General features: G+C 35.0%; 1 protein-coding gene and 1 pseudogene across 1 annotated transcript; both read right to left on the reverse strand.

Annotated features, from left to right (window-relative positions):
- Nucleotides 8,800-9,732, reverse strand: OR6C3RP (olfactory receptor family 6 subfamily C member 3R, pseudogene; annotated as a pseudogene).
- OR6C1N (olfactory receptor family 6 subfamily C member 1N) lies at nt 16,458-17,396 on the reverse strand. The gene has a single exon (NM_001390716.1). It carries the CDS (start codon nt 17,394-17,396, stop codon nt 16,458-16,460), a length of 939 nt encoding a protein of 312 aa, NP_001377645.1.
- Nucleotides 17,397-17,796: the final 400 nt, after the last annotated feature.

A 17,796-nucleotide genomic window follows, 5' to 3' on the forward strand; every position in this document is an offset into this window, starting at 1 on the left:
TTGATACATATTTACAAATATAAAAGTCATTGTTCTCAGTTAACAAAAACCATCTGTAATTAACAACTGTGTCTAAGAGTCATACATGACTGAGCGACTGAACTGAACTGAACTGAACTGATGACTCTGATGTGTAAACCACTTCTGGAATGTGAGGTGTTAATTATTCCTGGGATGGTTTTGGTAAAGTAATGAAGAATATATGCAAATTTCTAAGACATCATTTCCGAGTTTTTTTTTTTTTTTTTCCTTACAACTCATTCAAACTTTTTTTCCCTTAGTCCCATGGAACTTAGGATAACAAGTTACATATTCCTTTCTGTCCCTTCCTTTGTAATGAATTCTAGTGTCTTGGATAAGGGCTTCCCAGGTGGCACTGGTGGTAAAGTACACGCCTGCCAATTCAGGAGACATAAGAGATGTGGGTTCCATCTTTAGGTTGGGAAGATGCCCTGGAGGAGGGCATGGCAATCCACTCCAGTATTCAGCCTGGAGAATCCCCATGTACAAAGGAGCCTGGCAGGCTATAGTCCATAGAGTCTCAAAGAGTCAGACACGACTGAAGTGACTTAGCAACAGTGTCTTTGATCTCATTGTCGAAACAGGCATGTGGCTCATTGAAAGTGAAAATTAACCTATATGATAAACAAATGCTGGCCATTGTGTTAAATAAGATAATTGGAAGTGATTTTCAGGACACACGTGCTATTCTATAGTAAAGTATAAGCATGGCTTCTTTGAGAAAACATCACTAGCATTCCCCAAATTCACCAATTTAAAAAAGTGACGATATTTAAATGTTTATTAAAGATTACATTCCTTATTTTATATAAATTGTGAGACACGAGTGGGAAGCTCTCTAAATTCCACAATATAATTGGAAACAAATTAGCTTCTCACATTCTCTATGTGTACTGAATTTTCTCTTCATAAGTTTAAGACTCCTAAGGAAATCGTAAGTAATTCTATGAACACATATATCCTCAAGGCAGTTTGCACTCTTATGCATACGACATAGTATTCCACTTCTTTATCTTTTCCTTTCGCTTGAGGATCTTTTTCTTGGTGTTAGGTTTATAAGCTAGAATAACTTGTCACAGAAGGAAAACAGAATATTTATTAAATTTGATATCTTGGGTAATTTTTTCTAGAATGATTCATTCCACTCCTGATTGTGTTTGCTGACATCTAATACCATGGAAAAACAACATCATGACTGTAAGGGGAAAAAAATAAAAACTACTCATAAGAGTCAATTTAGATTATTTTCAGAATATTACTTTATGACTGCCTTTGCTAGTCCGACAATTAGTTCAGAGTCCTGTTTCTCTCAGTCCTCTAATTAAAAAAAAAAAAAAAGTCCTTGTTTCTTTCTGAATGGAAAAGGGAAATCAAATCAAAGCACCAATAAGTATGAATAGGAATAATGAAGGGAAAACTGTAAAGACCTAAGTCACTCTCAAAATCTGTATAATTTCCTAGAAATGTTGCTTCTCCCCTAATTGTCTCAGTTTTAACTATTATCTATGTCTGAAGATAATTTTTAAATTAAAAAGGAAATACATTCTTATAAAAATATGGCATCAGGACTTAACTTTAGTTAAAAACATATGAGACTATTAGGGATTTGTATTCCAAGAGAAATTATTAAAAATACAACTCTCTGAGTTATAGGTTTCTTTTCCAACTTGAACATGACTATAATATTTCAAGGAATTATTATGAGGGCTAATTTAATTAAAAGAAAAGTGAAATTATATAAAATTTTAAAGCATGCATTCCCAGAGTAAATACTATTTTTATTATTATTCCTAAAAGTAAAATCAATTATTACCTTTGGAGGAAGATGATCCCAATATAAAAATTAATAACCATTTTTGAGGAAACTCGTTTGAGAGACAATGCTAAGATTTATGCAGTTATCGAACACCTCAGATATGCAGATGACACCACCCTTATGGCAGAAAGTGAAGAGGAACTCAAAAGCCTCTTAATGAAAGTGAAAATGGAGAGTGAAAAACTTGGCTTAAAGCTCAACATTCAGAAAACAAAGATCATGGAATCCGGTCCCATCACGTCATGGGAAATAGATGGGGAAACAGTGGAAACAGTGTCAGACTTTATTTTTCTGGGCTCCAAAATCACTGCAGATGGTGACTGCAGTCATGAAATTAAAAGATGATTACTCCTTGGAATGAAAGTTATGACCAACGTAGATAGCATATTCAAAAGCAGAGACATTACTTTGCCAACAAAGTCTATGGTTTTTCCTGTGGTCATGTATGGATGTGAGAGTTGGACTGTGAAGAAGGCTGAGCACCGAAGAATTGATGCTTTTGAACTGTGGTGTTGGAGAAGACTCTTGAGAGTCCCTTGGACTGCAAGGAGATCCAACCAGTCCATTCTGAAGGAGATCAGCCCTGGGATTTCTTTGGAAGGAATGATGCTAAAGCTGAAACTCCAGTACTTTGGCCACCTCATGCAAAGAGTTGACTCACTGGAAAAGACTCTGATGCTGGGAGGGATTGGGGGCAAGAGGAGAAGGAGACGACAGAAGATGAGATGGCTGGATGGCATCACTGACTCGATGGACGTGAGTCTGAGTGAACTCCAGGAGTTGGTGATGGACAGGGAGGCCTGGCGTGCTGCGATTCATGGGGTCACAGAGTTGGACACGACTGAGAGACTGATCTAATCTGATCTGATCTGAATAGACTCATTGCAATAGCTTTGTGTAATGTTTGAATAACCTAACAATGAGAGGCTAAATATTAAACAAAATCATATAGCTAGTAAGTGGTCAAACTGGTATTCTAAATTTTTTCTGCTTGAACCGAAGCATGTGTTATTTATCAAACATATATTCAATGAGGAGGACCAAACTCAAAGAGTAATTTTCTAACAATGAGTAAATAATTAATAAGAGAAACAGAAAGTATTAATGTGCTCATTCTTCATAACCCTTGATATTTACAGAAAGGGAAAGGCAACTCCAAATTATTCATCTCCATGTAATGAAAAGTTAAGCTAAGAATGTATATATCCAATGCTAAGAAAAAGTTATCATTGGCTTTTACTTTACAGTCTTACCTCTTTTTGTAGAAATGCATCACTTCAGGTGACTGAAGCTATTTTAAAAACCTGGTCACTATTTCAATTTTAGGATAAGATATCAAACATTTCTAAGAATGCTCTATCTCAACACATTTGGAATTACCTTATTTCTATAGATAAATTTCCTTGATACATGTTACATGGAAGCCATGGGAGCAAACACAGTGAAGGGAAGCAAGATATGGAGTTACTGTGGTCCTTTCTGGATGTGATTTCTATATGAATTTTAACCTGCATGAGGCAAATGTTGCTTTATCCACCATATGGCTAAGGCTCATGGGAAATGCTCCAGCGAATCAAATGTGACAACAGGGCCAAGAGGAAATACACTAAGGATTATAAACATATTATCAACATTTATATCACTAGTGAAACAGAAAACTTTGCAGATAATATCCAAACAGAAAAGCATGAGAACTAAGGCAGAAGCATATGGATTATTTTGCTTACTAGCTATGTGAAGATATCTAAATGTACAGGATTTTGGAAGGGATTTCCTGAATATCCTAAATCACCATTTCTCTGAAGAATAGACCTTTTCCCCCTTGCTGACTAAAATACTGTGATGAATGAATCTTATGAGTAAATATCACATTTTCCTTTCTTATGTGATAAAATGTCTCTATAAAGTTGGCTCTCTGTGCTACTAAATAAAAAAAAAAATTAAAAATCAAATAGAGCACAATAAAAACAAGAATGAGAAAAAATATCATACTCAGTGAATTCCAATGAAATTTATGAGAAATTTTGGATTAAATACACTTTAAACTGTTCGAACTATTCAAAAACACTTTTCGGGTTATTTTTCCATAATACTGATACTAATCGTTGAGAAAGATCTACCAGAGGTCCTGTTTTCATCTGATTGATTGTCAGTGTTCCAGTAATTACTGAAAGCATAAAATCTATTTTATAAGAATTTACAACTCAGATTCCTTTTAATCTAATTTTAGAAAGGACAGAAAATGAAATAAACCTCATCTATTGACTCAATCACTATTATTCATTCAACAAACATTTATTGAGATTCTTCTAGCTTTAGGTACTATAGGAGCGCTAGGGACAATACAGGATCAAAACAGATATGACCCAAACTTTAATCAGCTTACCAAGGAATCTCCAAACACAAATATAGAAGATACTGTCGTGGTCTGTGCACAGGTTGGAAAAGAATTTCCAGACATATAGAATAAGAGGGAAATAAAGTTTATTAGAGTGGGAGATGCTGATTAGAAGAGATACTACACTTGATCTTAGCCAAAAGCCTGAGAAGCAATAGACTTAGGGACATGGGAAGAGGGGAGGAGAAGGTGATAAGTATGGAAAGAGTAACATGGAAACTTACATTACCATATGTAAAATAGATAGTCAAGGGGAATTTGCTGTATGGCTCAGGAAATTCAAACAGGGGCTCTGCATCAACAAGGGTGGGATTGGGAGGGGTTGGGAGGGAGGTTCAAAAGGGAGGGGATATATGTATAGCTATGGCTGATTCATGTTGAGCTTTGACAGAAAACAGCAAAATTCTGTAAAGCAATTAATTACCCTTCAATAAAAGAATAAATAAATTTTTTTAAAAAAAGAAAGAAAAAAGAATGAGAGACGCTGTTACAACAGTGAGCCAGCTCAAGGGAGAACCAACGTTGAACAGTCCTTAGTCCACTTTTATATCCGGGATAAAAGTACAAGGAATGGGATAGGTATCTTGAGGGTCACTTGCTGATTGAATGAGCCATGCATACTGGGTAGGGAAGAGTAAGGCAAATACCTTCCTTGTGTGGGGTAGGAGGGAGACAGGTTATACTGCTCAGGAGGACCTGAAATCCGTTAATAGTTATGACATGGGGGAGGGAAGGACCATATGTGTCTGCTTTTTCGTTCCTGCATTCCAAGACCCTCCTTGGATTTATCTGCTTTTTAGTCCCTGGGCCACCACATTCCTCCCTTCCTTTATTTTTAGGGCCAATTCTTTGACCCTGTTCATACCCTGTTCATGTCTAACTATCTACCTATTGCCTTTCTTAAGCATTTGGGAACTGAGTCTCAGGAGAAGAGGAACGATGGCCACTCTGGCTTCTTCAGGCTGTACAGGGGTGTCATGGGGCTCTGGGTTCCCTTTGCCTGCTTCCTTGTCAGGGTGCATTTATGGAGGGAGATGAGAGTCCATGGAATGATAAGGTGATTTGTTTCAGCATTGTCTTTGGGTTGGTCAGAGGATATTCTTGTTGTACTACCACTTGGAGATTTCTTGTATTCTAGAAGAAACAAACTTAACAAAAAAGTTAAAGGTACATGGCCCAAACATTAGAAGAAGTAGGAAAGCTCCTCAGGGGCTAGCCAGGAGAACCAGGGCCAGACATTGTTTCGTGACATTAGTGTTTCTCTAGGTACAAGAAGATGCAAGAATTTGGGCTCATAAAATCTTTACCTGAAAACATCTGACTATCTGAAGGCCAGTTCTTCTGGGCTTTTCCCAGAGCACAGAGTGCCTTATTTCTGATCTCCATCCTGAGCTCCTTTTAAGGGGTGTTGAAGGTCAGCAGCTTGCAGTGGTCATGATGTAATCTTTGTAGAGGCAGCTGGCAAGTGCCAACTCCCAGTCAGCAGGGTCCACATATTTGACCATGCTTTGGGTGCATTTCATGCCCATTGTGCCCCGCAGTGCTGGGAAGGCTCATTCCAGGTCCGGGGAAGATTTCATTGATTGGCCACTCAGGGTGCTGTTATTGGACCAGGTCTTGTGACCAGCAAAAGTCTCTGGACCATACCTGTCTTACTAGCCTCTTGGTCCAGGAATATAGTCCCTCTTGTTGCTTCTTCCCATATCTAGAGTTACACTATTACAATCATTGATCTCATGGAACTGCTTATCAGCATTTTATCACAGGCTGAGTCACACATTTATTAACATAAGAAACAATCTTCTGATACAAGAGACATAGAAAATAGTACAGTTAACAGCTGTTAATAAAGTCACAAACAAGAATTTAAGTCAAGAACTTTCATTAGGTATAGCCCAGCATACCTTGGGTCATCTGACTTGGTTAAATGAGTATAGACAGGTGTGACTCTCCTTGTTGTACATTGAAAGGTTGGCTATTGAGATAAGCTTAAGAAACAAACTTAGAGTGTCCTTTTTAATAACTTAATTAAACCTTTATCAATATAACATAACAGTAAGGAACTCTCAGAAGTGAGTCGTAGTAAACACACACCTTAATTAACAAAACTAGAACTTAATATTAAGTGAAATGCATTTTTTTTTTTCTCATTGTGAGGGCATTAACCCTGTAGCCAGGGAAGGCTTTAACCCATCAAATAAAAATGAGTTTTGTCAGGGAGCGTGAAAAATCCAAGCTGCCTTCTTGGATTTCCCATAGCCATGACTCTTTGATATACAGCTATTGTTAACCCATTTTTAATTCTCTGATTTAGGAGTAGACTATTGCCATGTTTTAAGGACATCAAATAGCAAAAGTCTAACAGTGAAGGGTTATTTCTTATAGAAGCAGAATGAGCTTTTACATGTATCATAATCTTTAATAATTCTTACCAAAGTAACAAAAGATTTAAAAAACAAATAAAATACTTAAAGGCAAAGAAATTCATAATCTGTTATTGAAAGCTTCAATCTAAGAAAACTTTGCTCTCTTAACATAGAGAATTGGCTAAATTCCAGCCTGTTACCAGTTTACCAGATAACAAACAAACAAAAGTTTTTATTGGTTACTCTTAGAAAAGTCTTTTCCATAAATCTTGAAATAGCTGTATTCTTGCAAAGGCATCACAGTGAAACCATAGAAGGCATGTTAAAATCTGATTAAATTGCAATTGACAAAGTAGCCTGGCCATTGCTGTGATATGTAACACTAATATGATAACTAGAATTATAATTGAGCACATTTTTATCAGGGCATATCAGATCTATACGAATTCTACATAATTTTAGGATATATATATATCCTAAATATATATATTTACTAATATATATATTAGTAAATCAACCATATAGTATGACCTGGGAAGATTTACAATCCCTTCAACAATATTTCCCATATAACCTAACATGTCTAATGAACCCAGGTGGTTTAATAGCTCTTTGGATTGTCTCAGGGGCCCTCTGAAGCATCCCAAAGTCATGCTCATAAAATATGTGAGATGCCCCCAAATCTCTTGGTGGACTTGATCATGATGAAGTCCTGAATAAATCCAACTCCAAAATACTGGAATGACGGTTGAACCGCCACTTGATGTAGGTAAAAACACCAAGTTACAAGGGAAAAGAAGAAACCGAAAATAACCCAATCAAATAAAATAAACCTCAAAAATTTAACCCTAAACAAATGGAGGTTTTTAAACATTTGACAAAGACCTCAAAATAACCGTCATAAATATTATCACTAAATCAGGAAAGTGGCAGTGTTTTAGTTTTATTGAAATTATTCTGAATTATTTGAATGAATTTTTTTCCAAAATAATAGAGAACATGTGAATTATACACAAATTACACGATATCATGATCAATATTTACCTTCAAAAAATGTATTGAATTTCACAAAATAAATATCTTGACATTAAAAGTCTGATGCACGAGTACGTATCTCTTTGGACTGAATTTAGCATATGACGACTAAAAAAATATAGTCACAACCTGAAAGAAGAGAGCTATTTTATTTGATGGGAATGTTTAGGACTCTGAGCCCAGTAAACAGCACCTCAGTAGCTCTGAGAAAACTGCTTCAAGAAGACAGGAGAGGGAGTCAGACTATATACAAGTTCGCAACAAAGAGAGCAGGCAGTCTGAACACCAAAGATCAGGTATCAAATTAAGGAATTTAACGTTCTAGGTATGGGAAGATGCAAGCCTCTAGGTCCACTGAATTAATTCTTTTCATAAACACCTCAGCTGCTACTGCTACTGCTAAGTTGATTCAGTCGTGTCCGACTCTGTGCGACCCCATAGATGGCAGCCCACCAGGCTCCCCCATCCCTGGGATTCTCCAGGCAGGAACACTGGAGTGGGTTGCCATTTCCTTCTCAGCTATCTGGGGCCATATCCGGTTCCCTTGTTCATCTTAAAGAGTTGCAAGTGGCTACTTCTTGCATCACCCCCAGGTACTCAGCAATCACCATGAGGGAATGAGACTCTACTGATTCTCAGTTTTGGGAGCTCTCATTCACATTTGGAGACCAGAAATTGCTGATGGCTGTGACGTTTCTTGTTTGTTGATATGACAGGAGATATTTTCACTTCACACATAATATCACACAGAATATATAGGTTCTTTAAACCATAGGAAATATTAATGTTCATCTTGAAAATACACAGGAAATTACACACTCATTTTGAAACTCTGTATTTGAAGTACAAGGTGGTATAATAGGATCTTTTCAGGGACTGATGAAGAGAATTAAAACCATCTTTCACATTGTGCTATGTCTTAAAGAAATGCATTTCATTTTTACAAAAGTTCTGCATTAGAAATAACCTTATTATATTTTTAAATGTCAAAAAATAATACACTGGAGAAACAGGAATGGAAGTAGAAGCAGCAGACTGGAAAAATAATATATTAACTGTCAGGTGGCATGTTAAGAGACTATAAAGACCAACCATAGTTATACAGACTTTAAGGGACTTCAGGAATTAGCCAAACTGCCCTTTAAAGTTGACCAAAAAAATCATTTATTGGCAGAAAGGACTGCTTTATAGACCATGTCTTTGAAGGCTTGTTTCACTTGCTGGTTTCTCAGGGTGTAGATGAAGGGGTTCAGCATGGGGGCCACAGAGGTATTGAGAATAGCTACTCCTTTTGTCAATGACGCCATTTCTTTGGCTGAGGGATTAGCATACATGAATATACAGCTTCCATAGGAGATGGAGATGACAATCATGTGAGAGGAACAAGTGGAGAAGGCCTTTTTTCTCTGACTGGCAGATGGGATTCTCAGAATAGTCCTGATAATGTACATATATGACAAAATCACTAAGGCCAAAGTGAATAGCAAGGTAACCAAAGCAAAGTAAAAACCAATTATTTCTAGGAACCATGTATCTGAACCAGACAATTGTAAAAGGGGGAAATAGTCACATGCAAAGTGATCAATGACATTGGAAGCACAGTAATCCAGCTGGAGGAGAAGCATAAGGGGGGGAAAATGGTCAGAAACCCACCGAGCCAAGCACAGAGCACAAGCAGGCTGCAGAGTTTCCTGCTCATGATGGTTGTGTAAAACAGGGGCTTGCAGATGGCAACATAGCGGTCATAGGACATGGCGGTCAGAATGTAAAATTCAGTCACCCCCATGAAAATAAAGAAAAATAGTTGGGCTGCACAATTGTTGTAAGAAATAGTCTTGTCTTTGGTAATAATTGCCCCCAGAAATCTAGGGATGCACACAGTAGTAAAGGAGATTTCTAAGGAAGAGAAGTTTCAGAGGAAGAAATACATTGGTGTCTGGAGATGGGAGTCCACCCAGGTTAGGGTGATGATGGTCAGGTTTCCAAGTGACACTTAATACATATGTGATTAATAAAAAGAGGAAAATCACAATCTGAAGCTCAGGATCATCAGAAAGGCCTAGAAGGACAAACTCTGTGATCACTGTGTGGTTCATTTCTTTCTCTTTTTCCCTTCCTTTTTCTTCTTTTAAATATATTTAGATAGAAAGTGTATTAAAGGAATAGATGAAAAATATAATTCATGATGAACAATATCATCATCATTTCTAAAGCATTCTATCTAATTCATGCCAATATTGTTTTCGTTTAATACCTTATTTACAATTTTTCTTAAAATGTATTTGTGGGTCATGTTTTATATAATAGTTCTCTTATTCTAAATCTAACAGGAGAAGTTAGGAAATCTTTATATGAGTCATATTACTCAGAGATGATAAATGAATTTGATACTTTTTGCTTTGTCTAGTTTATGCAAGTCCTTGCAGTTTTGTTGGGATAATCCTATAAAACATACATCATTTTTTGTCAGGTATCAGAAAACACTGCCATCTAAAAGAGAAGTGGATGATCTTAATTCCATCATAAGATATAGATGAAACTTAAAAGAATAAAGTAACAACACCTTTTATGAAACAAGAAATCAATTCACGATTTTCTTAGCAAATAAAATAAACTTTAAAATATTTAATGATTAATAATTTAATTACCAGCTTTATTTTTATATTGGGGTTTTGGAATGTAATTATCAACATGAATAGGCTATAGGTATTAGATATTATTTACAAGAAAATATAATTATTTTATATATTAAATATCATTCACTTAATGGTTTATCTGATAATTCCTTTGAAATCATTAATGTTTGACATTCTCTAAGATTTTCTATGCATATATGTATAGAAACTTTATATATATACAAGACTGTGTATATTTTTGAGCTTAAAAGAATATGCAGTATTTATCAATTTTTTATTTTGCACTGAAGCACGAACTGAAAAATAACTACTTGCCTCAGATAGTAGCAGCTCTATTACCCAGACTTCAGCCCAGTACATTTTCCATTTGAACATCATTGCTTCTCAGCTATTAAACTTTATGAACAACTGTTTTATTCCCTTGGAGTTCGACCCCACATTTATCTTTTACATGAGGTGACTAATCCAAAAGGATATTCCAGAAATGTAGAGGAAAACCTCTCCTATTAATCCAAAGCCATTCAGCTGATTCCCAGCTCCACTGGATGTTTCTATCATTCTGCGTATCTGGTTTGCTAAAATCATAATAGCTTCCTTATCTTATTTTAGACATTCACATTTCTGCTGTGAATAATAGAAGATAAATCATCGCTACTCTGCCAGACACTAGTAAACATCACACGAATCAAATTTGATTATTTTTTATCTATTTTATGATGATTCATGAAAAATAAAAATGGAATATCAAAACTTTAAGAAGATATGGAACTTCTATCATCCTCTTCAATAACGTTGGTCTAGAAGTTTAAGGGAGCAATATTTAAAGTGAGAACTGCAAGTGACATGGCAACGTGGGGTATTATGAGTGTAGAGTCTTAAACTAGGATCTGGCATTTAGTTGCACTAAATGCTCAAATATTCAAGTTTAGCTGTTGTGACTTATGAAGAGAGACCTGTGTTGATCTCCTGGGAACAAAGACCAGGCAACAGCTGTGCTATGACATGGAACGTCAGGGGTTTCTGGAAGCTACCATTGGTGTTCTCAGAGCCTCCTGACTCTCTTCTATAGTGAATCTCTCTTGGGAATGTTTATGTTCATCCCACAGAAGAGTTCAATGGGGACTTCTACAAAATAATACTTTTTTCATTTATCACAATTATTTACTATTTTTGACTAATAAAATAGATGTGAAATCTTACAAAAATAGCACTCAGTCGACTTTAGTTTTAGTCATATTCTTGGCACATGAAAGTTTTCTACATATACACTTCATTACTTATCCTTAGACTTCATTATTGTTGGAGCTTCAAGGTTCTTTCATAATTCTAAGTTATATAAGAATTTTATTAAATATTAAGAGTAACAAGGGAAAAATAACATACAAGGGAACTTCCATCAGGTTATCCACTGACTTTTTAACAGAAACTCTACAAGCCAGAAGGGAATGGCATGATATATTTAAAGTGATGAAAAGAGAAGAACCTACAATCAAGAATACTCTACCCAGCAAGCCTCATTCAGACTTGATGGAGAAATAAAAAGCTTTCCAGATAAGCAAAAATTGAAAGAATTCAGCACCACCAAACCAGTTTTACAACAAATGCTAAAGGAACTTCTCTAAGCAGGAAACAAGACAAGGAAAAGACCTAAAAAAATAAACCCAAAACAATTAAGAAAATAATAATAGGATGATACATATTGATAATCACCTTAAATGTAAATGAGTCAAATGCATCAACCAAAAGACGTAGACTGACTGGGTGGATGAAAACCTGTGCATATATGTACTTCCAAATACTATATCTCTCTGCTTAACCTCCCAAACAATATGGAATTATTTTATATTATTAGGTTAATCATGTTCCCATTACAGCTTGCAATTGCACTGATCTTTAAATGCTCTCTGGCTAATGATTGTGAAAATTGAAAAACATCTTTTACTATTGTGATTATGTAACTATTACTCCTTAATATCATTGTATCATGATTGGTCAACAATAGAATTCTATATCATCAACACTAACATTTAATAGGAAAACCTATAATCACCTTTTAAAATAAAGATGCATATCTGAAATATCTTGGAATTTTTTGAAAAATACAAATGCCCAGGTATTGCTTTTTTCCTCCAAAGCTCCAGATACGATTCTAAGGAGCAGCCATGTTTAAGAAGAACTGGACCACAGGATGATCTTTTACTTTTATTTAGTTGGTTTCACTTTTTCTATTTCATATTCAGTGTTCCCATCTCATTTAGCTTTTGTTTTCAGATTTCTCCATCTCTTCTACTTTTTTTTTATGTCCTTTTCTCAAGCTTTTATCAAGCATAGTAGAACAGTTTTCATATACATATATATATATATAAATAGTATTTGTAGGGTATATATATATACATATACATATAAATTAATAAATTTAGAAATTCATAAATTTTCTAAGATATATGAATTTTTTCCTAAATAAAAAATTTGACATTTTGACTCAACTTGACTTCATATTAATAAAATGCTATATTTCTAATTATAAAAATAGATATACAACAAGCAACAAAGTTTTATTATATCACATAGGGAACTATAAACAATATCGTGTAATAACCCATAATGGAAAATAATTTGAAAAATAATATATGTGTATATGTGTAACTGAATTACCTGGCTATGTACCTGAAACACTGTAAGTCAACTATACTTCAATAAAGTATATATGCTAAGAAATTTTAAAAAAGAAATGGAGCTTTATGGTACTCAAGGATGAGATTCTGCAAAGTATTTTAAGGTCACTATAGAAAAGTATTCTACACTATAAAGTCTTTTAAGCATATAAAAGACTATGTAAATAATCAATAACACGTCACAGACCATAACAATGTTTACTGAGCTTAAAAAAAAAATTAGAAACTCATATATATATATATATATAAATTCTTTACATTATTAATAGTACTTCTAATAATAATGAGGAGGAGAAAAAGAAAGAGGAGGGTAGAGATAATTTTTTTTCAGCAATGACTATAGTCTGGGATGACCCAGAGGGATGGTATGGGGAGGGAGGTGGGAGGGGGGTTCAGGATTGGGAACAAGTGTACACCCATGGCGGATTCATGTTGACGTATGGCAAAACCAATACAATATTGTAAAGTAACTAGCCACTAATTAAAATTAAAAAAAAAAAAAAAAACTATAGTCCAGACCTAAATCCCAGGGACAGGGGAGCCTGGCAGGCTGCCGTCTATGGGGTTGCACAGAGTCAGACACGACTGAAGTGACTTAGCAGCAGCCTCAGCAGCAGCAGACCTATTTTAATTGTTTTCTTCATATTGCCTCTTCGAATCCTGCCAACAACTTTATGAGGTACCCTTAAATGTTATTCTCTTGCCGAAACATGTGTCTTATCTTTTTCTCTGAAAATATTTTATAAGATTGTTGCCCAATTGGTCAAAGTTTATGGGAAATTTTAAGACAGCAAGTGGATAGACTATCTATAGCCTATTGGGCAAATTTGGCTCATGAACTATTTTTATTAAAAGCTTTATTAGACATGCTTTAGCCCTTTCATTTACATGTTGTTCATAGCTGCATCCACACTACAGAGAGGGACAGTTAGTTACCTCAAGGACTTATGGTCTACAAATTCTAAATTATTAATATATGACCCTTTTATAGAAAAAGTATATCTTGACTGGTGATATTGATAATCAAAATGCTCATACAGTTTGCAAACATTTATACTAACCACTAAGGAATTTGCATAGTGTTATGTAGAGAGCTGTATTATCTGATAATATCAACATAAACTCTCTCATATCTTTTGCAATAATTTTACAGTTCTTTTAATTACCAGAACTACACCTATCTACAGTCTATGGTATATATTTTTTTTGAGTTATTAAGAAGTCACAGTTATCAATCAAGTCTAACTTCAGTATTTTCACATGTTTCCAATTAAGCTTAGAAATTATAAATGTCCAGCATGAGGGGAGGAAAAAGTAACTGCATGACTTCCCTACAGTGTGGAAATCGCCTCAGTATGGTTTATGTTATTTTCTGTGTGTTTCAGCAAATGATGTATCTAAGACTCTCAACTGAGTATTGTACAAGAATATCAAAACTTAGTTCAATGAATTATGATTACAGTCTTTCTATAATAATGGTTTAAAAGTGTAGGATGAGTTTGAGCACTCTCCATTATTATTTCAGTTTTTGACTTCATGGAAAACAGAAAAAAATGTTCAGGGCTAAAATTGTATGATCTTGTACAATTGTTCATATAAATTCTAATCAGTACATTTTCCATATGATATCATATTCTACTGCTTAAAATAAGCATTTTTAACAAGAAAATCTCAGTTTTGTGTATAGTAAAACTTTGGTACTGTTAGTTTCTCTAATACTGATTAGGCATATCACTTAAAGAGACAATTAAAAGAATTGTATGTATAAGCTATTATCTCAAAATAGCCACAGACATGAGAAAGTTATTAAAAAAAAACTTAGTTATTGATTATCAAAAGACCAGCTTAACATCAAGCATTTACTTAAATATACAACTGACCATGGCAAATGTAGTCATATTTGGTATCCAGCAACTACAAATTGGCAATTGGCATGGGTACTTGCCATATAACCTCTAAAAGGATTAAATCATGTGCTGCTGCAACTGCTGACCTTCAACACTCTCTGAAGGAGTAAGGGTAGAGAGAAGAAATGAGGCACCCTCTGCTCCAGGAAAACTGCCAAGACAAGTCTTCAGATAGTTAGATACACTCAGGAGCTGATTTTATGAGCCCAATTCTTGTATCTCCTCATATCTAGAAAAGCACTAAAATTCTTGATGGTGCAAATTGTTTCTCATGACTGGCAGAAGCTTCATAAGACCAGCAGAAATTCTAAAATAAATGTGTGCTTAATTGTATATCAAAATCACATATACACTATCTTTCCCCCGTACCTCTTTGGAACAGTTTCTCAGAGCTATTTGAGGCACTGTCTCCTGGGTTGCTCATATTGCCCACCTAAAAACTTAACACACAGCTCTCGTTTTTAAGTTGCCAGTTTCTTCAGGTTTCTTAAAAGAATAGTTATTGTATATATGTTAATATTGGCATTTCCCCAAAGCAGGGTCTGCATCATAATTTTCCCTAAGCAACTATTTATTATAATAGTTTTTTGAATTGAAGAATAATACAGTGATGTTTGAATGGCATCATCGACTCAATGGATATGAGTTTGAACAAATTCCAGGAGAGAGTAAGGAACAGGGAAACCTGGGTGCAGTCTTCTGCACCCGGGGAGTCTGCAGTCCATGGGGTCACAAAGAGTTGGACATGACAGAGTGACTGAACAACAGCACAGAAAATGTTAAATTCCATAATGGGAAACATTTTTTGATTTCTCAAGAAAATGAAATTACATTTTTCTTTTAGTTGTATTGTTTTTCACATAGTTACAAAGTAGGCCACAGTATGAAAAGGAGGGTGTGTGCAAGATTCTAATAAGACTGTTGGATTATGTTTATAGTCTCTGTGTAGTAAATTAAAAATAAGATTAAATATGATTTAATATGCATTTAATTTCTAGAAAACCTGATTTCTGGTGAGATTGTAAAACACTTTTCTCTCTTGTGAGCACCTGTTCTGCCTCTTTCTGATTTTAATTTTCTAAAAATTAGTGTGAAATAATGAAATTAATTTATATTAAAAAAAGACCTAATTTCTCTATTACCATAAAAACAATGTTTCAAAGAAGAAAATAAAATCACTCCCATAGTTACCAACTAGAAAAACCAGCCCTAAAGGAAGAAAAGTACATAAGAGAAGGATTGCAAATTTAATGGGAAAAAAACTGTATACTGTATAAGCATATATTTGTGTATATGATGTGTGTGTATATATATATATATATATATGAAGAATTCAAGTTTGAATGGCAAAAAGAAAATATACATATGCAAATATCCTTGATAAACTGCTGGCAATAAAAATATGAATGATTAAAAATGAATCTGTAAAGTTTAAAAATAAAATAAAATAAAAATAAATAAATAAAGTCCCTCTAGCGGTGAAAAAAAAAAAAATGAATCTAGGGAGGCTGTGTGGATATTAAGAGATTTTGAGATTCCTAGATTTTCATTTAATTGCTTTTCATTCATATGGGTCTAATTCATAAAACAGGACTTTTATTTTTCATTTACTTGAGAAAAATATAGTCTTCCTTGCTGTGTCCATGAAGGCTCGCTTGACTTGCTGATTCCTTAGGGTATAGATAAAGGGGTTCAGCATGGGAGCTATGGAGGTGTTTAGCACAGCCACTCCCTTGCTTGAAGACACCCTGTCCTTTGCTGATGGATTCATATACATGAAAATGCAGCTGCCATAAGAGATGGAGATGACAATCATGTGGGAAGAACAGGTGGAAAAGGCCTTTGTCCTCTGAGTGGTAGAAGGGATCCTCAAAATTGTTCTGATGATATACGTGTAGGACAGAATTATTAATGCTAAAGTGAACAAGAGAATAAACACAGCACAGGAAAACCCTACTATCTCTAGAAATTTGGTGTCTGAACAAGAAAGGTATAATAAGGGGAAATAATCACAACTAAAATGGTCAATAACATTGGACTTACAGTAATCAAGCTGTAGGAAGAGCATTACTAATGGGAATATGATTAAGAATGAAGCCAGCCAAGAGGCCAAGACAAGCAGTGTGCAGACTTTGTGATTCATGATGGTCAAGTAATGCAGCGGTTTGCAGATGGCAATGTAACGGTCATAGGACATGGCAGCCAGAAGATAAAACTCAGTGACTCCCAAGAAAATGAAAAAAAATAACTGAGCCATACAATCATTAAAAGGGATGGTTTTATCTCCTGTAATAATGGTGGCCAAGAACCTGGGTATACTGACAGTTGTGAATGAAACTTCTAATAAGGAGAAATTCCTGAGGAAGAAATACATGGGGGTTTGGAGGTGGGCATCCAGCAGGGTCAGGATGATAATGGTCAGGTTCCCAGTGATGCTGAGCATGTAGGTGATGAGCAGAAAGATAAAGCTCACAACCTGAAGTTGTGGGTCATCTGACAGTCCCAGGAGGATAAACTCTGTTATTTCTGTGTAGTTTCTCATTTTTTCTCCTTCTTTTGAGTAACCTTCAGGAGAAAACACAAACAGAAGACACAGAAAAGGGGATTATCCAAGTGTAGCACTGGGATTTGGCTCTGAAAGGAAGCCTACTATGCCCTGCTAACATAATTCAGGAGATTGTTTAAAAGTTAATGAAATAGATAACTTGTTTTGAAGTAAGTTTCTACTACATGTCAGATTTGTGATTCACAAAGAATGTTACTTTATAAAATCCCTAGTTTACAAATTGGCATCAGGCTAAAAATACTTTTAAAAATCTTATAAAAACAATATATCCTTCACATGAAAAGCAAGGATTATAATCTATGTTTTTCTCAAACCTAGGAAATACAGGAGGAGAGAAGCTACCTCTTGACCCTTTAAAAGTGTCTCCACAGGATCC

The sequence above is a fragment of the Bos taurus genome, chromosome 5, assembly GCF_002263795.3.
Source record: "Bos taurus isolate L1 Dominette 01449 registration number 42190680 breed Hereford chromosome 5, ARS-UCD2.0, whole genome shotgun sequence".
In the NCBI taxonomy this organism is placed as follows: Eukaryota; Metazoa; Chordata; class Mammalia; order Artiodactyla; family Bovidae; genus Bos; species Bos taurus.

Coding starts and splice junctions, on each gene's coding strand:
- OR6C1N (NM_001390716.1), bottom strand. CDS start 17,396: ATGAGAAACTACACAGAAATAACAGAGTTTATCCTCCTGGGACTGTCA.